Source organism: Egretta garzetta, unplaced genomic scaffold, assembly GCF_000687185.1.
Source record: "Egretta garzetta isolate BGI_Z169 unplaced genomic scaffold, ASM68718v1 scaffold172, whole genome shotgun sequence".
NCBI classification, from domain to species: Eukaryota; Metazoa; Chordata; class Aves; order Pelecaniformes; family Ardeidae; genus Egretta; species Egretta garzetta.
Window position 1 is genome coordinate 4,220,390 of NW_009258951.1, and position 14,830 is coordinate 4,235,219.

The following is a 14,830-nucleotide window of genomic DNA, read 5'->3' on the forward strand; positions in this document are numbered from 1 at the left end:
GGTGGGGGTACCCAGGAGGGCAGCGATGGGTTGGTGCGGGTACCCAGGAGAGCAGCGATGGGTTGGTGGGGGTACCCCGGAGGGCAGCGATGGGTTGGTGCGGGTACCCCGGAGGGCAGCGATGGGTTGGTGAGGGTACCCCGGAGGGCAGGCAGAAGCTCTCTATAAACTCTCTTTAAGACTCTATCCCTGGCCTTTGGTTTCATGCCTCCCCTGACCAGCCCTTTAGGATGGGGATTTGCTCAGGTGTCTTTCTCAGCCCTTATTCACTGCAGCCCCACAAAAACACACCCCCCCTCAGCCCCCCCAGCAGCACGTCAACAGCCGTTTTGAATGCTCTCAGTTTTGAACACAATCTTTCTCTAAGGCCCCCGAGAGCTGGCTCAGGAAATACTCGCTCCTGACTTTGTTGTTAGGTTTGCATGGTGTTGCTGGTGCTGCTGGTTTGTTTGGTGCTGTAGCAACTTTCCACACTAAAGCCCCCTGGCAGTAGTGCCAAGGGGATTTTTTTTTTTTTTTTTGCTAAAATTCCCTATTATTTTTGCAAGCTTCATCTCAGAGAACCACAAAAACCCCCATCACTAAATAGGTGCATTGTTCCCATCCTTGTGGTAGGTTGGTAGGCATTGTTAAATGTCTATGCAGATGGTATTAGTAATTTTTCACTTTCTAAGATACTTTACAGTTGAAGCTATAGCAACACAAAGCTCTCAATAGATTCAATGTCCGAGAGAATAATTTAAAGTAATGGAGGCAGTGCAATTTCCAACAATATATAAAACAAATCTGTGCAAAGCCTGAGCTTATTCCCATTAAACGCAACTGCCACATGCATTTCAGTCTCAGTCTGTTCACTAGCTTGTGTATTTAACCATAGTCTTCCCACAGCCTCAGTCCTAGGATTCAGCTGAGTGCAGACAGCTGTGATGCATCGCTGATAATTGTGTGTACTTACATATATACATACACAGTACTGTGGTGGTGATTCAATGACCCTTTTTTATTCCCTTTTTGACACAGGATCTCGGCACGCTGGGATTTGAATGTACCCTTGAAGAGGTTGATCTTGAAGATATCACTGAGAATCAAATCAACACGATAAAAGCTTGCACATCTGAGGATCCAGGGGTAAAAAAAATTACGTCAAGCTTCAGCATCATGTTTTCATGGAACAGCTGTATAACTCACAGTTCCACAAAATCACCGTGTCTCATTTCTTCTTTAATTTGCAGACTGGAAACTGTCCAGCACTGGGAAGATCTACTTTTGATACGGTAAGCTGCAAGTTTCCCAAAAGAACCCCTTCTTTTGCTTCTTGTATGTTTAAAGCATTTCACAACAGACTCCCGCGTTCCCTAATAATTCTGACTTTTGCAGAGTAAATGCCTGCAGGGCATCTATGAGGATCTGAATGCCTACAGGGCAGAGCTGAAGAACCTCAATGATCAAAATGTGCTGGTGACTATTGATGAAATGATGAAAGTAGGTATTTCTGTCTCCTTCCTTTCTATGACTTCTGTCTTAAACCAGAGTTTTTAATCCAGCGTGCTTTATGCTGTAGTCAGTCAAATAGTGACCTGTCTTTAACCTGGTAATGTAAAAAATTGCCTGTTGCTGTTTTTCCCCAGAAGGAGCTGGATTCTTATGAATTATGTGTATCTTCATAGTTTTGCTTTGGCGTTTTGTCAACACATCAGGACTCAGATGTAGGGCTCCTTAGCAGCCCTCCTTCTTTCACACTGCTCTGCTCTTGCAAGATTTTCTGGTAGTTCCTCAGCTCAAAAACACAGGGACATTGCTCTATTTCTCTTCCCAGTACTGAAACATGATAGACCTGGTATACTGAATATGAAATAGGATGTATGAACGTTGTTACATATTATTAGTGAGTACAGGGAATAGATGTTAAAAGCTTGCTTGTTTGTTTAATGAAAGCTACTTAAAAAAAAAAAAAAAAAAAAACTTCATTGCCTTTGTATTGACACAGCATCTCCCAATAGCCTGGAGATTCTGGCCGAGGGCAGATGAGTGCAGTCTAAGGGGTTGCTCAACAAAGTTGGCTGTAGACTTATTACTAAAAAAGCATCTTTCCTCCTGGGCAGAAAGAGCCTTTGTGGATGAATGGACATTTTTGTCTCAAGGGAAGTACAGCTGCACATCCTAAGTCCATTAATTATATCATTAAATATTTCAAAATTTTCATTTAGGATAATAATACATTCTTATTTCTAAGTTTTGTCATTTCTCACTCAGGGAGTGAAAAACCTAAAGAGGTTTTTTGTTTTAGCCACTTTCTGGTAATAGTTCATAACGCCCCTACCTCTTCCCAGACCCTGAAGACCAGCAGCAGGAGCGTGCCGCAGCCGCCAGCAGGCGCGGGGCTGACCTCCTTCAAGGGGAGGATGAGGCTCTGCAGCATCCTTCACGCCTTCCAAATCCGCACGGTCACCATCAACAGGATGATGAACTACCTGACCTCTCCGGAGAGCTCGCTGTAAGCCCCCAGCCCTCCAGCACTTTGGGTATAAATTTGACCTAAGGATGTTTTGGAGAAAAAAAAAAAATAGTAGAGTCAACATCCTGCGAGGTGGTTGGGGGCTTTTTTTAGGAACCAAGTGCATAATATTTCACTGAGTTTCTTATATATCACATTCTAGTGAGATCTTGTCAGTGCCTTTTAAGCCTTCATGTTAAACTTCTAGGTTTCTAGAAAATAAGCTACATTGTAGTACCAAAATGTTCTCAAACCACTGAACACTCAGCTGTAATTTGTCTTAACTTATTTATTCAGCTGTAATTTTCAGAAAGGGAAACATATTTATAATAATCAACTTAAGATTATATTCCTTATTTATTCTATTTATTGCCTAATAAAATTGAAGTTTGCATAAAAAATGTGGTGACTTCTTTTTTTTCTTCCTTGTGATATAGCATGAATACTTTTTTAAAATACTTTGAATATTGCTGGCATGTAAACGTATACCATAGTAACACTCAGCACTGGTATCGTATTTTAAAATCCTGTTTCTGTCTTGTTACTTACGTCAGATGTGTTTCGTGTGGAGTTTTCTCTCAGACTGAACACTCAAAGCAACCCACTCGATTTCATCCTCATTTATGGTGATTTTTCTAGCCAGTTACACAGTTTCTGGGGTGAAATCCTGGCCCCACCACAATCAATGGCTAAATTGTTTGTTTCAGAGAGGCAAGGATTTATGCGTGGTTTTGAAGGCCAGGAGGGATGTCGGCATGATTACCTTCCCAACTCCCACCTGCAGTATGTAAGCCAGCACAGATGAAGGCATCCATCCCCTCTTCCTCACATCTGCCCTTGGCCGAGCAGTGACTTTGGCAGTGTCCCAGCCGGGCCCCGCTGCCTCTCATCACCTCATCAGCACCTTGCTCTTCAGCTCTCTCCCCTTGCTTGGTTTCTCCAAGCTCTGCCCTCCCATCTCCTTAAGGACCTCCAAGCAGCCCCCTTCGATGCCAAGGGGCCGGTGGGGCCCTTTGCTCTTCCAAATGCCAAGGGGACCGCTGCCATCCTCCTCTTCCTCTCCCTTCTTCCCCAAGTGTTGGGGTTACCTGCACACCACACCATCTTAAAATGCAATCTTATACATTCCCACAGCTTTCTGATGGATCCAGAGCCGTGGTCCCTGCTCCCACAGATCACCCGCCACATAGACTGAGTTGCACGAGGTTGCTCTTACCTTACAACTGTAATGTTTTCATTCCTCTTGCCAGCAAGAACTGGACAAAGCCAAACTGATAGACCACAGAAATATACTTTTTTAAAAGGTTCTTGATTTTGATTTAAAGGACCTGAGGGTTGAAGACCTTATCATGTCTTTTGACCATCTGCTACGCTATCCAGCTACCCTCGTTATTACAAACAAGCATCTTATTTCCAGCTTAGATTTATTGATTTCTGCTTCTGGCCAGAGGGTCCTATTAGAGCTTTGTTTGCACTGGGTATCTTAAAGGTCCCCCGATGGCAATTTCCCCCCACTTGTCCCAGAGAGAAGAGCCAAGGGCAGCTCCATCTGAGGATGGAGAGCCCCACACGAGCTTCCTTGCCTCCCAATAGCTTTTTTTCCCCCCCTAAAAAGCCACATTGGCAGAAGAGCCCATGAGGTCCTGGGCACCAATGCAGCCCTTTTCCTCAGCCACCCTCTGGGATGTACATAGCAGTGGAGCATCAAGGGTTCAAAAGCTGGCCCACAACATACAACCATCTTGCAACATTTCATCTAAGAGCTAAAATTAAAAATAAAAAAAAAAAATCAAAAAATCATACATAAATAGGGTATAATTGCTTCCTTTTTAATCCTTATTTTTAAAAGTATGCCTTTTCTTTCATAAGCATACGACGATGATCAAAAGAATCCCATGTCTTTAAAAACAAGACAATCTCCTGTATCGTGTCACCGCTCTCTTCTGCAAATAACATTATTTCCACATCTTTCAAAATCCTGTGGCATGTGTATTGTCGACAGAGTAACAGCCTTCGCAGAGATTTGGCTTCTTCTACTTTTGTTTAAGCACCTACCTAATTCTATTCAAGTTAAAATTAAACAGGTAAAAAAAAAAGTATAAAAAGTTTATAGTACAAAAAAAATTATACAACATAAAAAATTATCTCATAAAAATTAAGACAGACTATACAGGAAAGGGTGAAGAAGAAATTCCCAGGGAAAATTCAAAGCTGCCTGAAGTAAATAGTGGTGCTCCCATGACACCAGTCTTCGGGTTTTTAGAAAACAGAACCACAGCTTAACAAGGACTGAATGTACACGAGTATATACAGTAATTACGTATATATACAGTGATTATGCAAAGGAATTTATCTGGAAGTTTAGGATTATTCTTCCCTGATCTTGGCCATCTGTGAGAAATACAATGTACCTCATGATTCTGATAGTTCAATTTTTTTTTTAAGGGGACGAAAGTTTCTGTGTAACTTTCCTCCCTGTCTTTCCCTGATGTAAATAAAAACATTTCCAGATAATGAACATATACCTGAACAAGGTAAACTGTTTTCTTCCAGTGTTCATGTCTTTTAGGACTGGCTCAAATGAGACAACGCTGGCTGGCAGTGTTGGGTTTCCCCATCCGTGAAGCCTGGCACTCCCAGCCGCGATGCGGGGATCCACCACATGAGTAATTGCTCCTGGAAGTCTTACGTGTGCTTATACCCGTGCAAAATTTCATTCACATTTCTTGCAAAGATCCTACCTAAACTTTCCGATGAGTGATGATGCCTTGCATCTTCCTTCCCAAATCTCAGCAAGATCCCAGGGAAGCGGCCGGAGAAGCATTAATGGCTGGCTGGGGAAGCTCCCACCACGTTCCTTCTAGCTCATCAATGAGACGAGAAACCTGAGGAAAGGAACACGAACAAACACACATGGATTATCTGATCTCTACAAGTTACTGCAATATTCAAGTTGAATCATAAATGTTCCAAAAGCTTACGAGGCAACACAAGGCTATGGCACAGGCAGGGTCAGATGAGCAAGGGAGCACAAGCAGCTCTCTGCCCTTGGAAGCCAGGCTGCTTTTAGGGAGAGTTAAGAAAGAGCAAAGCTTTTCCTTTTTCCTAAATATATATATATATTTCATTTTTAAGAAGGATTCCCCTTGGCTGGTTCAGTTCTCAGCCCACTAAACAACTTTGGTATGCGAAGGATGAACTGAACACAAGAGTCCCCCAGGAATCAGTGGGAGCACCCATGGGCAGTAAGGAAATACACACTGTGGTCTGTGGGACCGAACCAGTAAGTCATCTGTCAGGGGAAGGTGTTAATTAACCCTTCCCAAAATACTAAGAGTAAAGACCCAAACATCTCTTCTTTGGACTCCCTGAGAAAACCAAGAACTGGTTTGGGTATATAACGCTGACTGGTTTGGCCATGATGGCTGGGTCATGGTGAGAGTACTCTCAACGCAGTCGGTGCAAAAATATTATTCATTTTGTATCGGTTTCTGAAGGGAAGTATAAAAATGCCACAAGAAAGTAAGTCATTGCTAATATTAGAAGGGAGATAATTTTGACGTACGTAGTAAAACTTGTACTAGGTATTCAGTAAACTCTGATGAGAATTCTTAAAATACATCTGAAACACAATGATGTAATTAAATAAATATAATGGGAAGGCGATACCTTGTAGGACTTGCAGTATCTCATAGGGAGCTTTTTCACGGAGACATTCGTGCAAAGCTTCTGCAGTTCCGTTGCTTTGCTCTCTGTCTCTCCACTTACTTAACAACAGAAATTTTTGCATATTAACTTCTTTCTCTGTTGCCTGAATCTGCTCAATGTCTTTCATTCCCATCTCAAGACACTCAATGGCAATTTCTCTCCACTGCCTATCAAACAACTTTGCGATCACCATCAGCTGTTGATCAGTTAAGTTTTTTGTTTCAATTCCATCTGAAAAGACAGAACAAAAATCAGATTTACCATTGCTTTTCTCATTAAACTTGTAACTAAATGACGCCATTAGTTCTGTGAGTGGCTGGGGACATACGATGAAGGTGATCTTATTATTCAGATTATCCAGCAAGGTCAGAGCCAAGCGCTGGAGAAAAGGACCTGAAGGACTAAGAAGCCTGGTTCATGAAGATGACAACATCTGATTGCATGCTGGCTGCTGTAAATTTTTTTTTTTCCCATTTATAAGCAGCTATTCATCTAGCAGAAAAACTGTACGAACTGTACATTAGGTTACCGAGCACCCAGAGATTTTGAGACGTGTAACGTTAAGGCCATGCTAAGCACTCATTACCTCCTGGCAAATTCAGATGCCAGTTTTTCTGGAAACCTACAGCTGCTCCAGATGTTTGTTTTACCTTTAATTACAACGGCTCAGAGTTCTCAGCCAGCGCAGTTGCACAGACTGAGCCGCTTTCCTCCTCGGTGACACCAATTACACATCAAACTGAGTTTTGAGGGATGGAAGCTCTCCCTCTGGTGGCTGCATGCACCCATAAACACGCACCTACATGGCTACTTTTGCTGGGTTTTTTTCCATTATCTATTGAACCAATATTATTTCTTCTGGTTTTTTTCTAAGTAACCATTAGTAAATGAGTAGTTTCTGGGTGGGAGCTCCCAGACAACAAGCATTTCTTACCATCAGAACCTCACATGTCAACAATAAATGGGAGGTGATTTTTTTTTTCAGAAAAAATTTTTTTCAAAAAAAATTTTTTTTTTCAGAAAAAAATCAGCCTAGAACGGCTCAGGACGTATCCCAAAAGCAAAATCTGAGACACGTAGCGGAAACCTCTTCCAAAAGCAGCCATTATTTCCCAGTCTTAGAAGACAATACCAATTTAGCTGGTCCTTATAAAGCAAATTTCCTAGCTGCTTCTCCCCTTTTACTCACCAAACGAGTGACAAAGTGTACCAAAGTATACAAATGTAGGTACAAATCCTGCATCTACAAACCCAGCACTTTCTCCTCCTATATTCCATGCTCAGATTCATGGAAGTCTTTAGAAAAGTGAGCTCAAGTTCAACTCATGGCATACAAAGAAAACCCCACAAAACTTATTTTAAATGACACAGAAATGCTCTACCTGCAATGTTGCTGGTCTTTTGCTTTTTGCTACAGAGCTCATCTTCTTCCAAAATGCCGATGGATGGCTTCCGTCTTTTGACACCTAAGCAGCAAGGGAGAGGTGATGTTACTTCTCTCGTATCCCTTGAGCTGCAACAAACAAGTGAGGTACATGGAAAATAAGCAACCCCAACTTATTTTCCAATGGACTTACTGACTGCGCTGCTTTTCTGCTTGTTTTTGTTCTGATCGTAGTGTATCCAGTCACCTGGCAAACAGTTTTCAGAGGAAACAAAAGGTGAGGCAGGAATTCCCATTGCTATGCCCTGCATCCAACAATTCTCAGGCACAAAACCAAGCTCTTGGGTGGATTCCGGCTGTTGAGCTAAGGTTTTATACAATGAGGAGATCTTTCCCCTTTTACCCGGCGTGCTGCAGCACACCATCTATGATATGCAATAGAGATTGCATATTATTCCTAATAACTAAAACTGAAGCGGGGCATCCTCCTGCACACCCCACAGCCCTGAAGCCTCTGCCTATTTGCTCACGAGGGATTCTGCAGGTTACTGCGACACCCACTACGTGACCTCCCAGAGCTCTTTCTCTTTCTGTTTTATCAAAAAGAATTTCAGTGCGTCTAAGGGTGGAATTATATCCCAGCTCCTGCATCTTTCCAGCAGGAACAAACCAGTCATGGGAAGACCAAAGACTCACTCTCTCTTAGTTTTGCTTTCCACACAACCGCATCAGACTCCAGCTCAACCAAAGACAAGGTGAAGTCGTCGGGTTTCTCCAAATAGACTTCAATGTAACTTTTTAGTTTCAGGAGAGATCCATCAACAAATTCAATTTCCTACACAATGTAAATACATTAAAAATAAACATTTATCCAAACATAAACTGAAGAGGAGTATTTGCCTGTTGGCACAGCTCTGAGCCCAACTCTAATCTCCCCAGAGTTTTCGCTATTGACTTTGGCGTCAGGATTTCATCCCAAAATTTTAGGACTGTAAGAGGCAAACGCTTTCTGCAGCGATAGCAAATGAATGTGAAAAATGCCCTTAATACTAGTGCAGGAAAAGCTGTTTTGCACCACGTTTCCAACCCAGCTACAACGCACAGAATGAGGGCTGTGTGAGGGACTTACCTCTGGAGTTATTTCGGCTTCTGGCTCACAAACTAATCTATACCTCTTTCCTTTCTGTAGTAATTTCTGGCATACAGGGGGCTTGTCAATTTTAATGAATTTCTTATTTGAATGTTTTACGGCCCTTGAGATATCCTAAAATTTGAAAATACAATTTAAAGATTACTCTCCTCAGTAAAGGAATTACCATTTAAAACCTGTGCTCATGTAGCTCCTTGCGCTTTTCTCTGTCCCCAGCTGTATGAAATGGCCCCAACCTGTTCCACATGGCAAAATGTACTGAAAACTGCACTAAACACTATGCTCAAAAAACATCAAATAAACTTCTTCAGCTGTTGGGCTACATGGGTGAAAATAAATAGAAGAGTTTGCAACCCAAATAAAAGGAAGGTTATTTGTTGCCAGCCTCTTCTAGTGTTTGCCTACATACTGGGAGGGGGCAATGCATGAGAAGACAAGAATCTCTTTCAGGTACAAATCCTGAGCTCCGTGGATTTTGGTGGCAAACAGGTTTCTGATGTATTTCTTTTCTATAGCAGCTTGTGAGTGAGCATGTGGGCGAGTATATTTCCTTAAATATAGTAACTTGGCAGACCTTTTTGATATGGAAGTCCCATTATATACATATATAAAATTGTATTATTATTGCAGAAGAGCTTCTCTTTGCCATACCCCATCCTCAACATAGCACCCCCATAACCCACCCTGCCAGTATTTCTACATCATGCCACCCTACACCCCTGACATGAGCCATACCTTTATAAAGGAGTCGTTGTTTGTAGCCACATAGACCCGAAAGGACAAGGAGGGATGCTCATCGATGACTTTGTAGAGGATGACGGCCCCGTGGTACTGCACCGGCTCCTGGCTCTGGATGAGCGGTCCCACCGGCGAGAGCGAGCTCACCAGCCACTTCACGTGCGAGGCTGAGTAGTCGGCGGAGGGCTCGATGGCTGCACCCTCGCCTTTGATGTGCAAAACCTTGAAGGCCATGCCAGCGCCATGATCTGCGGGGACACAGGGCCACCTCAGCGCCTCCTGCGCCGGGAAGCCGGCAGCCTCCCGCGCCCGCCGGGCCGGTGGCCGGCACTCACCGCCGAGACAGAGGGAGTGGGGAAACTGGATGGAGGTGAGAGCGGAGGCTGAGTCACAGCGCACGTCGAAGAGCGGGCCGCCCACGATCCACGGCTTTTCCACGAGGTTGGCGTATTTGCTCCAGGATAAGAGGGAATATGTGATTTTGACGGCCCCCGTTACCTCAAAAATCAAGCCTGTGAGGCTGCACTGGTAAGTCCCCTCTGCGTCCAGCTGCACTCTGTAATGGGCAAGAGTGACCTGGTTAGTTTAGTTTCCACCGCCTAGTAAATACCATAACAATGTGGTTTGCAAGGGATAACAGAGAAACTCCCTTCCCAGCAAGCACAGAGCACTTTATCTGAATGGCACAGAAGCCACAACTTTTTTTCTCCAGTCTCTATGTTTAAACCGTTACTGGGGTGTTAAAAGCTGGCCAGGAGGACCCAGCCAGTGCATGCAAAATAGCTGTGATGAACGTTCTGCATAATGTTTCCTGCAAATGAGGCAGCTGCTTTTACATGAAGGGCTCAGCCCAGCTCCCACCAACGTCGGAGCCAACATCATACACTGACAACATCAACATCATACGTGGACAACACCAACATCACACCCTGATGACAACTTCCAAGCCAGCGAGAGGGAGCACGAGGCTGGCGTCCACTGAAAAATGCAAGGTCAGTGCAAATGGGGTGGACGAGTGTTCTTGTGAAGCAGGGCAAGACCCCTCATGCGTGTCCAGACCCAAAAAAAACCCATGTAGAAATGTGCCTGATGTTAATTACTGCAGCGAGATGAGGCAGGCAGGAAGTCATCCCAAGAGCTTTCTTGGACCAGGACCTTCAGGCAGCATGGGCAGCTGCTCCAAATTGTTTATTTTTAAGGATTTGGGGGCATCCATCATAACTGCAAATGTATTTGTACAGCAAATGAGTCTTTTTCCCACTTAAATGGAAAAGGGAAGTATCTTGATGAGAACAATATAAATGTATAGCCATTATATTAAAAAAACCATACACATGCTGTCCTCCACAAAGTCTCCTGGGGGTCACTTGCTCCTTCTGGTCCTATACAAATGGATAAAAGAAAAATACATATTTTAAAAGGTGATGAGAGAGCAGAATTACAATTTGCAGATTATCTCATGCAAAATATGTGGGTTTGGTTTTTTTTATAAACGTACATTTGCATTTCTGCAATGCTCACAGGGTGGCAGACAGTTCACTCCTAGCAAGAAAACAGGAAGATCAGCTCATTAAAAGCAAAGTAATTAAATACTCAGAAAAAAACGCAACCCCTAAGACATCTGTTACTACCTGACTCATCGCAGGGCGGTATCAATTCCTTCTCCTCTTGTTCTTCATCTACAAAAAAGAAGTTTGCAGCAAATGCTTCAGCCTCCAGCAGGTTTCTGCTCCCATATTCAGCAAGGACAACCCGTTAGCTTAATTTGTTTACTTTAAAAATTACCTAAGGAAAATATTCCTAAGACTAAGCTCTTACTTAGCACACTTGCACACCTGCACGTGCAGGCTTCGCACAGCGTGGGGATGAAGCTGAACATCAGGACACAAAATTTATCAAGTGCTCATAAATTGCCCAAACTACTGGAAATCTTCACAGGGGTTAAAAAAAAAGACTCGTCCCCAGGATGAGTCTCATCGTGCCAAGCACAAAGTTCAACCACCTGGCACAGAAGCTGGCAACGGCGCTTCAGAGTGAGCATGTAACCATACTATTTGCAGCGTCTGTGTTCCTAAAGTGATTTAAAAGTGCCTGAACCCTCCTTACTAACCCCCAACACAAAAGAAAGCAAGCGGTGCTGACACATCGGGCAAAAGCTGTTAGCCCGAAGGGTGGATTTTGCAGCAGCCGAGCGGCAGAGCTGTTGTGACAAGGTGTGAGGACGGGCTGGCTGCCAGCGTGCGGGGGCACGGGCACTGTGCTGCTCGCTCCTGCTCCCTGTCCCACCAACACCCCTCCCTGCAAGCAGGGACTCCAGCCGGGCTGTCCCAAAGTCATCCTGGGACACCAAGACCCTCCTGAGCAGGCAGATGTGGGAGAGGCAGAAAACGTATTGCTGCAGGGAGCAGCCTGGAGAACATCAGGCAAACACCCGCCCGCGCGTTGGCTCCCTTCCCGCGGCGATGCTATTTCAGTCCCCGAGCTGCAGCGGGGCTGCAGTGACCTGGGGCCACCCGTGGCAAGTGGGCAAGGAAGGGTGCCTTGGCTCTGTCCGGCATCTCCCTGCACCCACAGCCCCGTGCCGGGCTCCATTTGCAAACAGAGGCAGGAAGCGTGCACCGCGCATGCACCCCATGCACCCCCCTTCTTGGGTATGCTCCCTAGCAAACAGTTTTACCAAAAGACACGGAGGTGACAGCCGGGCCAGCACTAAATCACTCTCTTGCCATCACTTATCATTACCCTCACGCATCCCTTATCCATGTTGGCTACCTCACAACTTGCAAGGCAGATATAAGGAACAAAACAAAAGCACACTCACCCAACCTTCTTCCATCCAACTCCTCTGCATCTGATGAGAAAAAAACTTCATAATTATTTAACTAAAGACTATCAATCTTGCATGAAACCAGAATAAACTGCTGGTGGTGTAACCCATGTAAGCACAAACCCACAGGCTTTTCATCAACAACAAACGCTTCCTTTAATTCTTTTCCTGTCCATCCTGTTTTGCCACTTTTGCTGCCAACTTTTAAGCAGATTTATAGCCTCTTGGTGTTGGGACAACTACTGTGGTGTAAAAACATCTGCATGTATTGTGTCTATGAGGCTAAAGCAACATTAGCTGCTGCTCCTCTATTATTGCCCTGCTCAAAACTGAGCAGCTAGGAAATCATTTGCTCACAAAAAATATCGTTCTGCTTTTCAGCATGCAATCACTGAATTAACAGCCTTATACAATAACCCTGAGACTATTCCCATGAAAAGCAGCTGGTTTAAACTGAACATACATTTTCAAAAGGGAAAATATACATAAATCGCAACACGATGCTCACCTGGCTCCTCTTCTGAGCTACTGCTGGAGCTGTCTTCGGAACTGTCCTCTCCTTAACAAAATTACACCCCATTAGTCACAGGCAGAATGAAATAAAGCAATGCCACAGGTAAGTAAAAGGATACATCTGTGTTGTGGTTTACCCCCAGCTGGCAACTAAGCCCCGCGCAGCCACTCATTCTCTCTCCCCTTTCCCACCCCCCAGTGGGAGGCAGGAGAGAATCTGGGAAAAAAAGTAAAACCCATGGGTTGAAAGACAGTTTAATAAAAGAGCAGAGGAAAATAATTAAAAAAATAACAACAATAATAATAATAATGATAAAAGAATATACAAAGCAAGTGATGCACAATTCAATTGCTCACCATCCACTGACTGATGCCCAGCCCATCCCTGAGCAGCGGTCACCACTCCCCATCCTACTCCCCCAGTTTCTATACTGAGCATGACACCCTATGGTCTGGAATAGCCCTTGGGCCAGTTGGGGTCAGCTGTCCTGGCCGTGCCCCCTCCCAGTCCCTTGTGCCCCTGGCAGAGCAGGGGAAGCTGCAAAGCCCTTGCCTGGTATAAGCCCTGCTCAGCAACAACTGAACCATCAGGGTGTTAGCAACATTATTCTCATCCCAAATCCAAACCACAGCACCATGCCAGCTACTAGGAAGAAAATTAACTCCATGCCAGCCGAAAGCAGGACAATGTAGAAGTTTAAATACATCAGGCTGGTCAGCAAGTTAGATTATATAACAAGGTAGAAAAACCACTTCGGCAGGGAGGAGCATCCGAGCAGCAAATCCCAGCATCAGAGGAGAATTAGGGGTCACGCAGGCCCTCCTGAAGGGTACACGTGATGTTCAGGATGCTTTATTTTAATGTTTTATACAACCTGGGACTATTTTGGAGCTTCACCCGTGACACATCCCAGTTCACCCAGCTAAATTATGGTTTTCTGTGACATGCACATGAGGTGGGAGAAGCATCGGTGGCAGCTGGTGTGTCCCACCAGTGACCTGACTCAAGGGGATGCACCATACTCGGCTTAATAAATTATTCTTATAAACGTAAGTTGGAGAGAAACCAGTATTGCAAAGCAAGTGACTTGAGGAGTTGGAGTGGCTTAATAAATTATTCTTATAAACGTAAGTATTGCAAAGCAAGTGACTTGAGGAGTTGGAGCAGTGTCTACACTGTGGTTTTATCACATTGCAGGGAAATGGTGGGTGCAAGGCCAGCCACACCATCCCACACGCAGGGAGAGCCCTCAGCCATGTGTGTGCTCACCCGCTGGGTGCTCCTCAGCCGAGCCCTCTCCCTCCGCACCGTTGGCTGCCACCTCTGCAAGAGAAAAGCAGTTGGGGAAAATAAGCTTGAAAAAGATCTAACTCTTCTCTTGGTGTTTTTGTACTATGCAGGTCAGAGGAAGTGAATAAATAGCAAATAAAGATCAGTATAAATAAATCAAAACTCTCATCCACTAAACTAAGGCATTACACCACGTTTTTTAAAGCCAGCAGTTACAAAATTGTCATTTCCATCCCGAAGGATGGGCATTTCTCCTAACAAACCCATTTGAAGCGCTGTATTTCACAAAATTACTGTACCTTTTTCATCTGAAGAGAGGGACTCAGCTCCGCTGGAAGGCAAAACGTGAGATACATGAGCAGATCCATCAGTCCTTTGCTGCGGGCATCTACCCACCTCCCTGCCCACTGGCATCGCTCCCTGGCTTCAGCCAGGGAACTGGAGGTAACTTAGGATGGGGCTTAAAAAATACTTTTCTCTAACATCACCCATGGCCCTGGCTCTTGCCCTGGCTCTGCTAGGGAGACCTGGCTCTCCTGTACATTTCCCAAAAGCACAAGCCCTCAGCCCCGGCCCCTTTTGCAAAGTGCCCAGAATTTGTGTGCCAGGTGCCCGTTGGTTTTGGTAGCAATCCAACCAATCTTCTTCAGCAAGGCACGAAGCTCAGATAAACATGGAAGCTCAGATGTGGGAGATGACTCCCATTTGTGCCTGTGGCAAATTCA

General features: G+C 44.5%; 2 protein-coding genes across 2 annotated transcripts; one reads left to right on the top strand and one right to left on the bottom strand.

Moving 5' to 3' along the window:
- Positions 1-25: 25 nt before the first annotated feature.
- Positions 26-2,498, top strand: IL12A (interleukin 12A). Its single transcript, XM_009634361.1, has 5 exons — positions 26-103; positions 1,021-1,128; positions 1,233-1,274; positions 1,378-1,482; positions 2,331-2,498. The coding sequence occupies exons 1-5, from the start codon at positions 26-28 to the stop codon at positions 2,496-2,498; spliced, it is 501 nt and encodes a 166-aa protein (XP_009632656.1).
- Positions 2,499-8,185: 5,687 nt separating this feature from the next.
- LOC104122264 (NACHT, LRR and PYD domains-containing protein 1a) lies at positions 8,186-14,519 on the bottom strand. Its single transcript, XM_035890045.1, has 10 exons — positions 14,405-14,519; positions 14,085-14,138; positions 12,810-12,860; positions 12,296-12,325; positions 11,106-11,153; positions 10,973-11,016; positions 10,807-10,856; positions 9,472-10,030; positions 8,716-8,850; positions 8,186-8,421 (listed from the first exon to the last, which is right to left on the bottom strand). The coding sequence occupies exons 1-10, from the start codon at positions 14,517-14,519 to the stop codon at positions 8,260-8,262; spliced, it is 1,248 nt and encodes a 415-aa protein (XP_035745938.1). The 3' UTR covers positions 8,186-8,259.
- Positions 14,520-14,830: the final 311 nt, after the last annotated feature.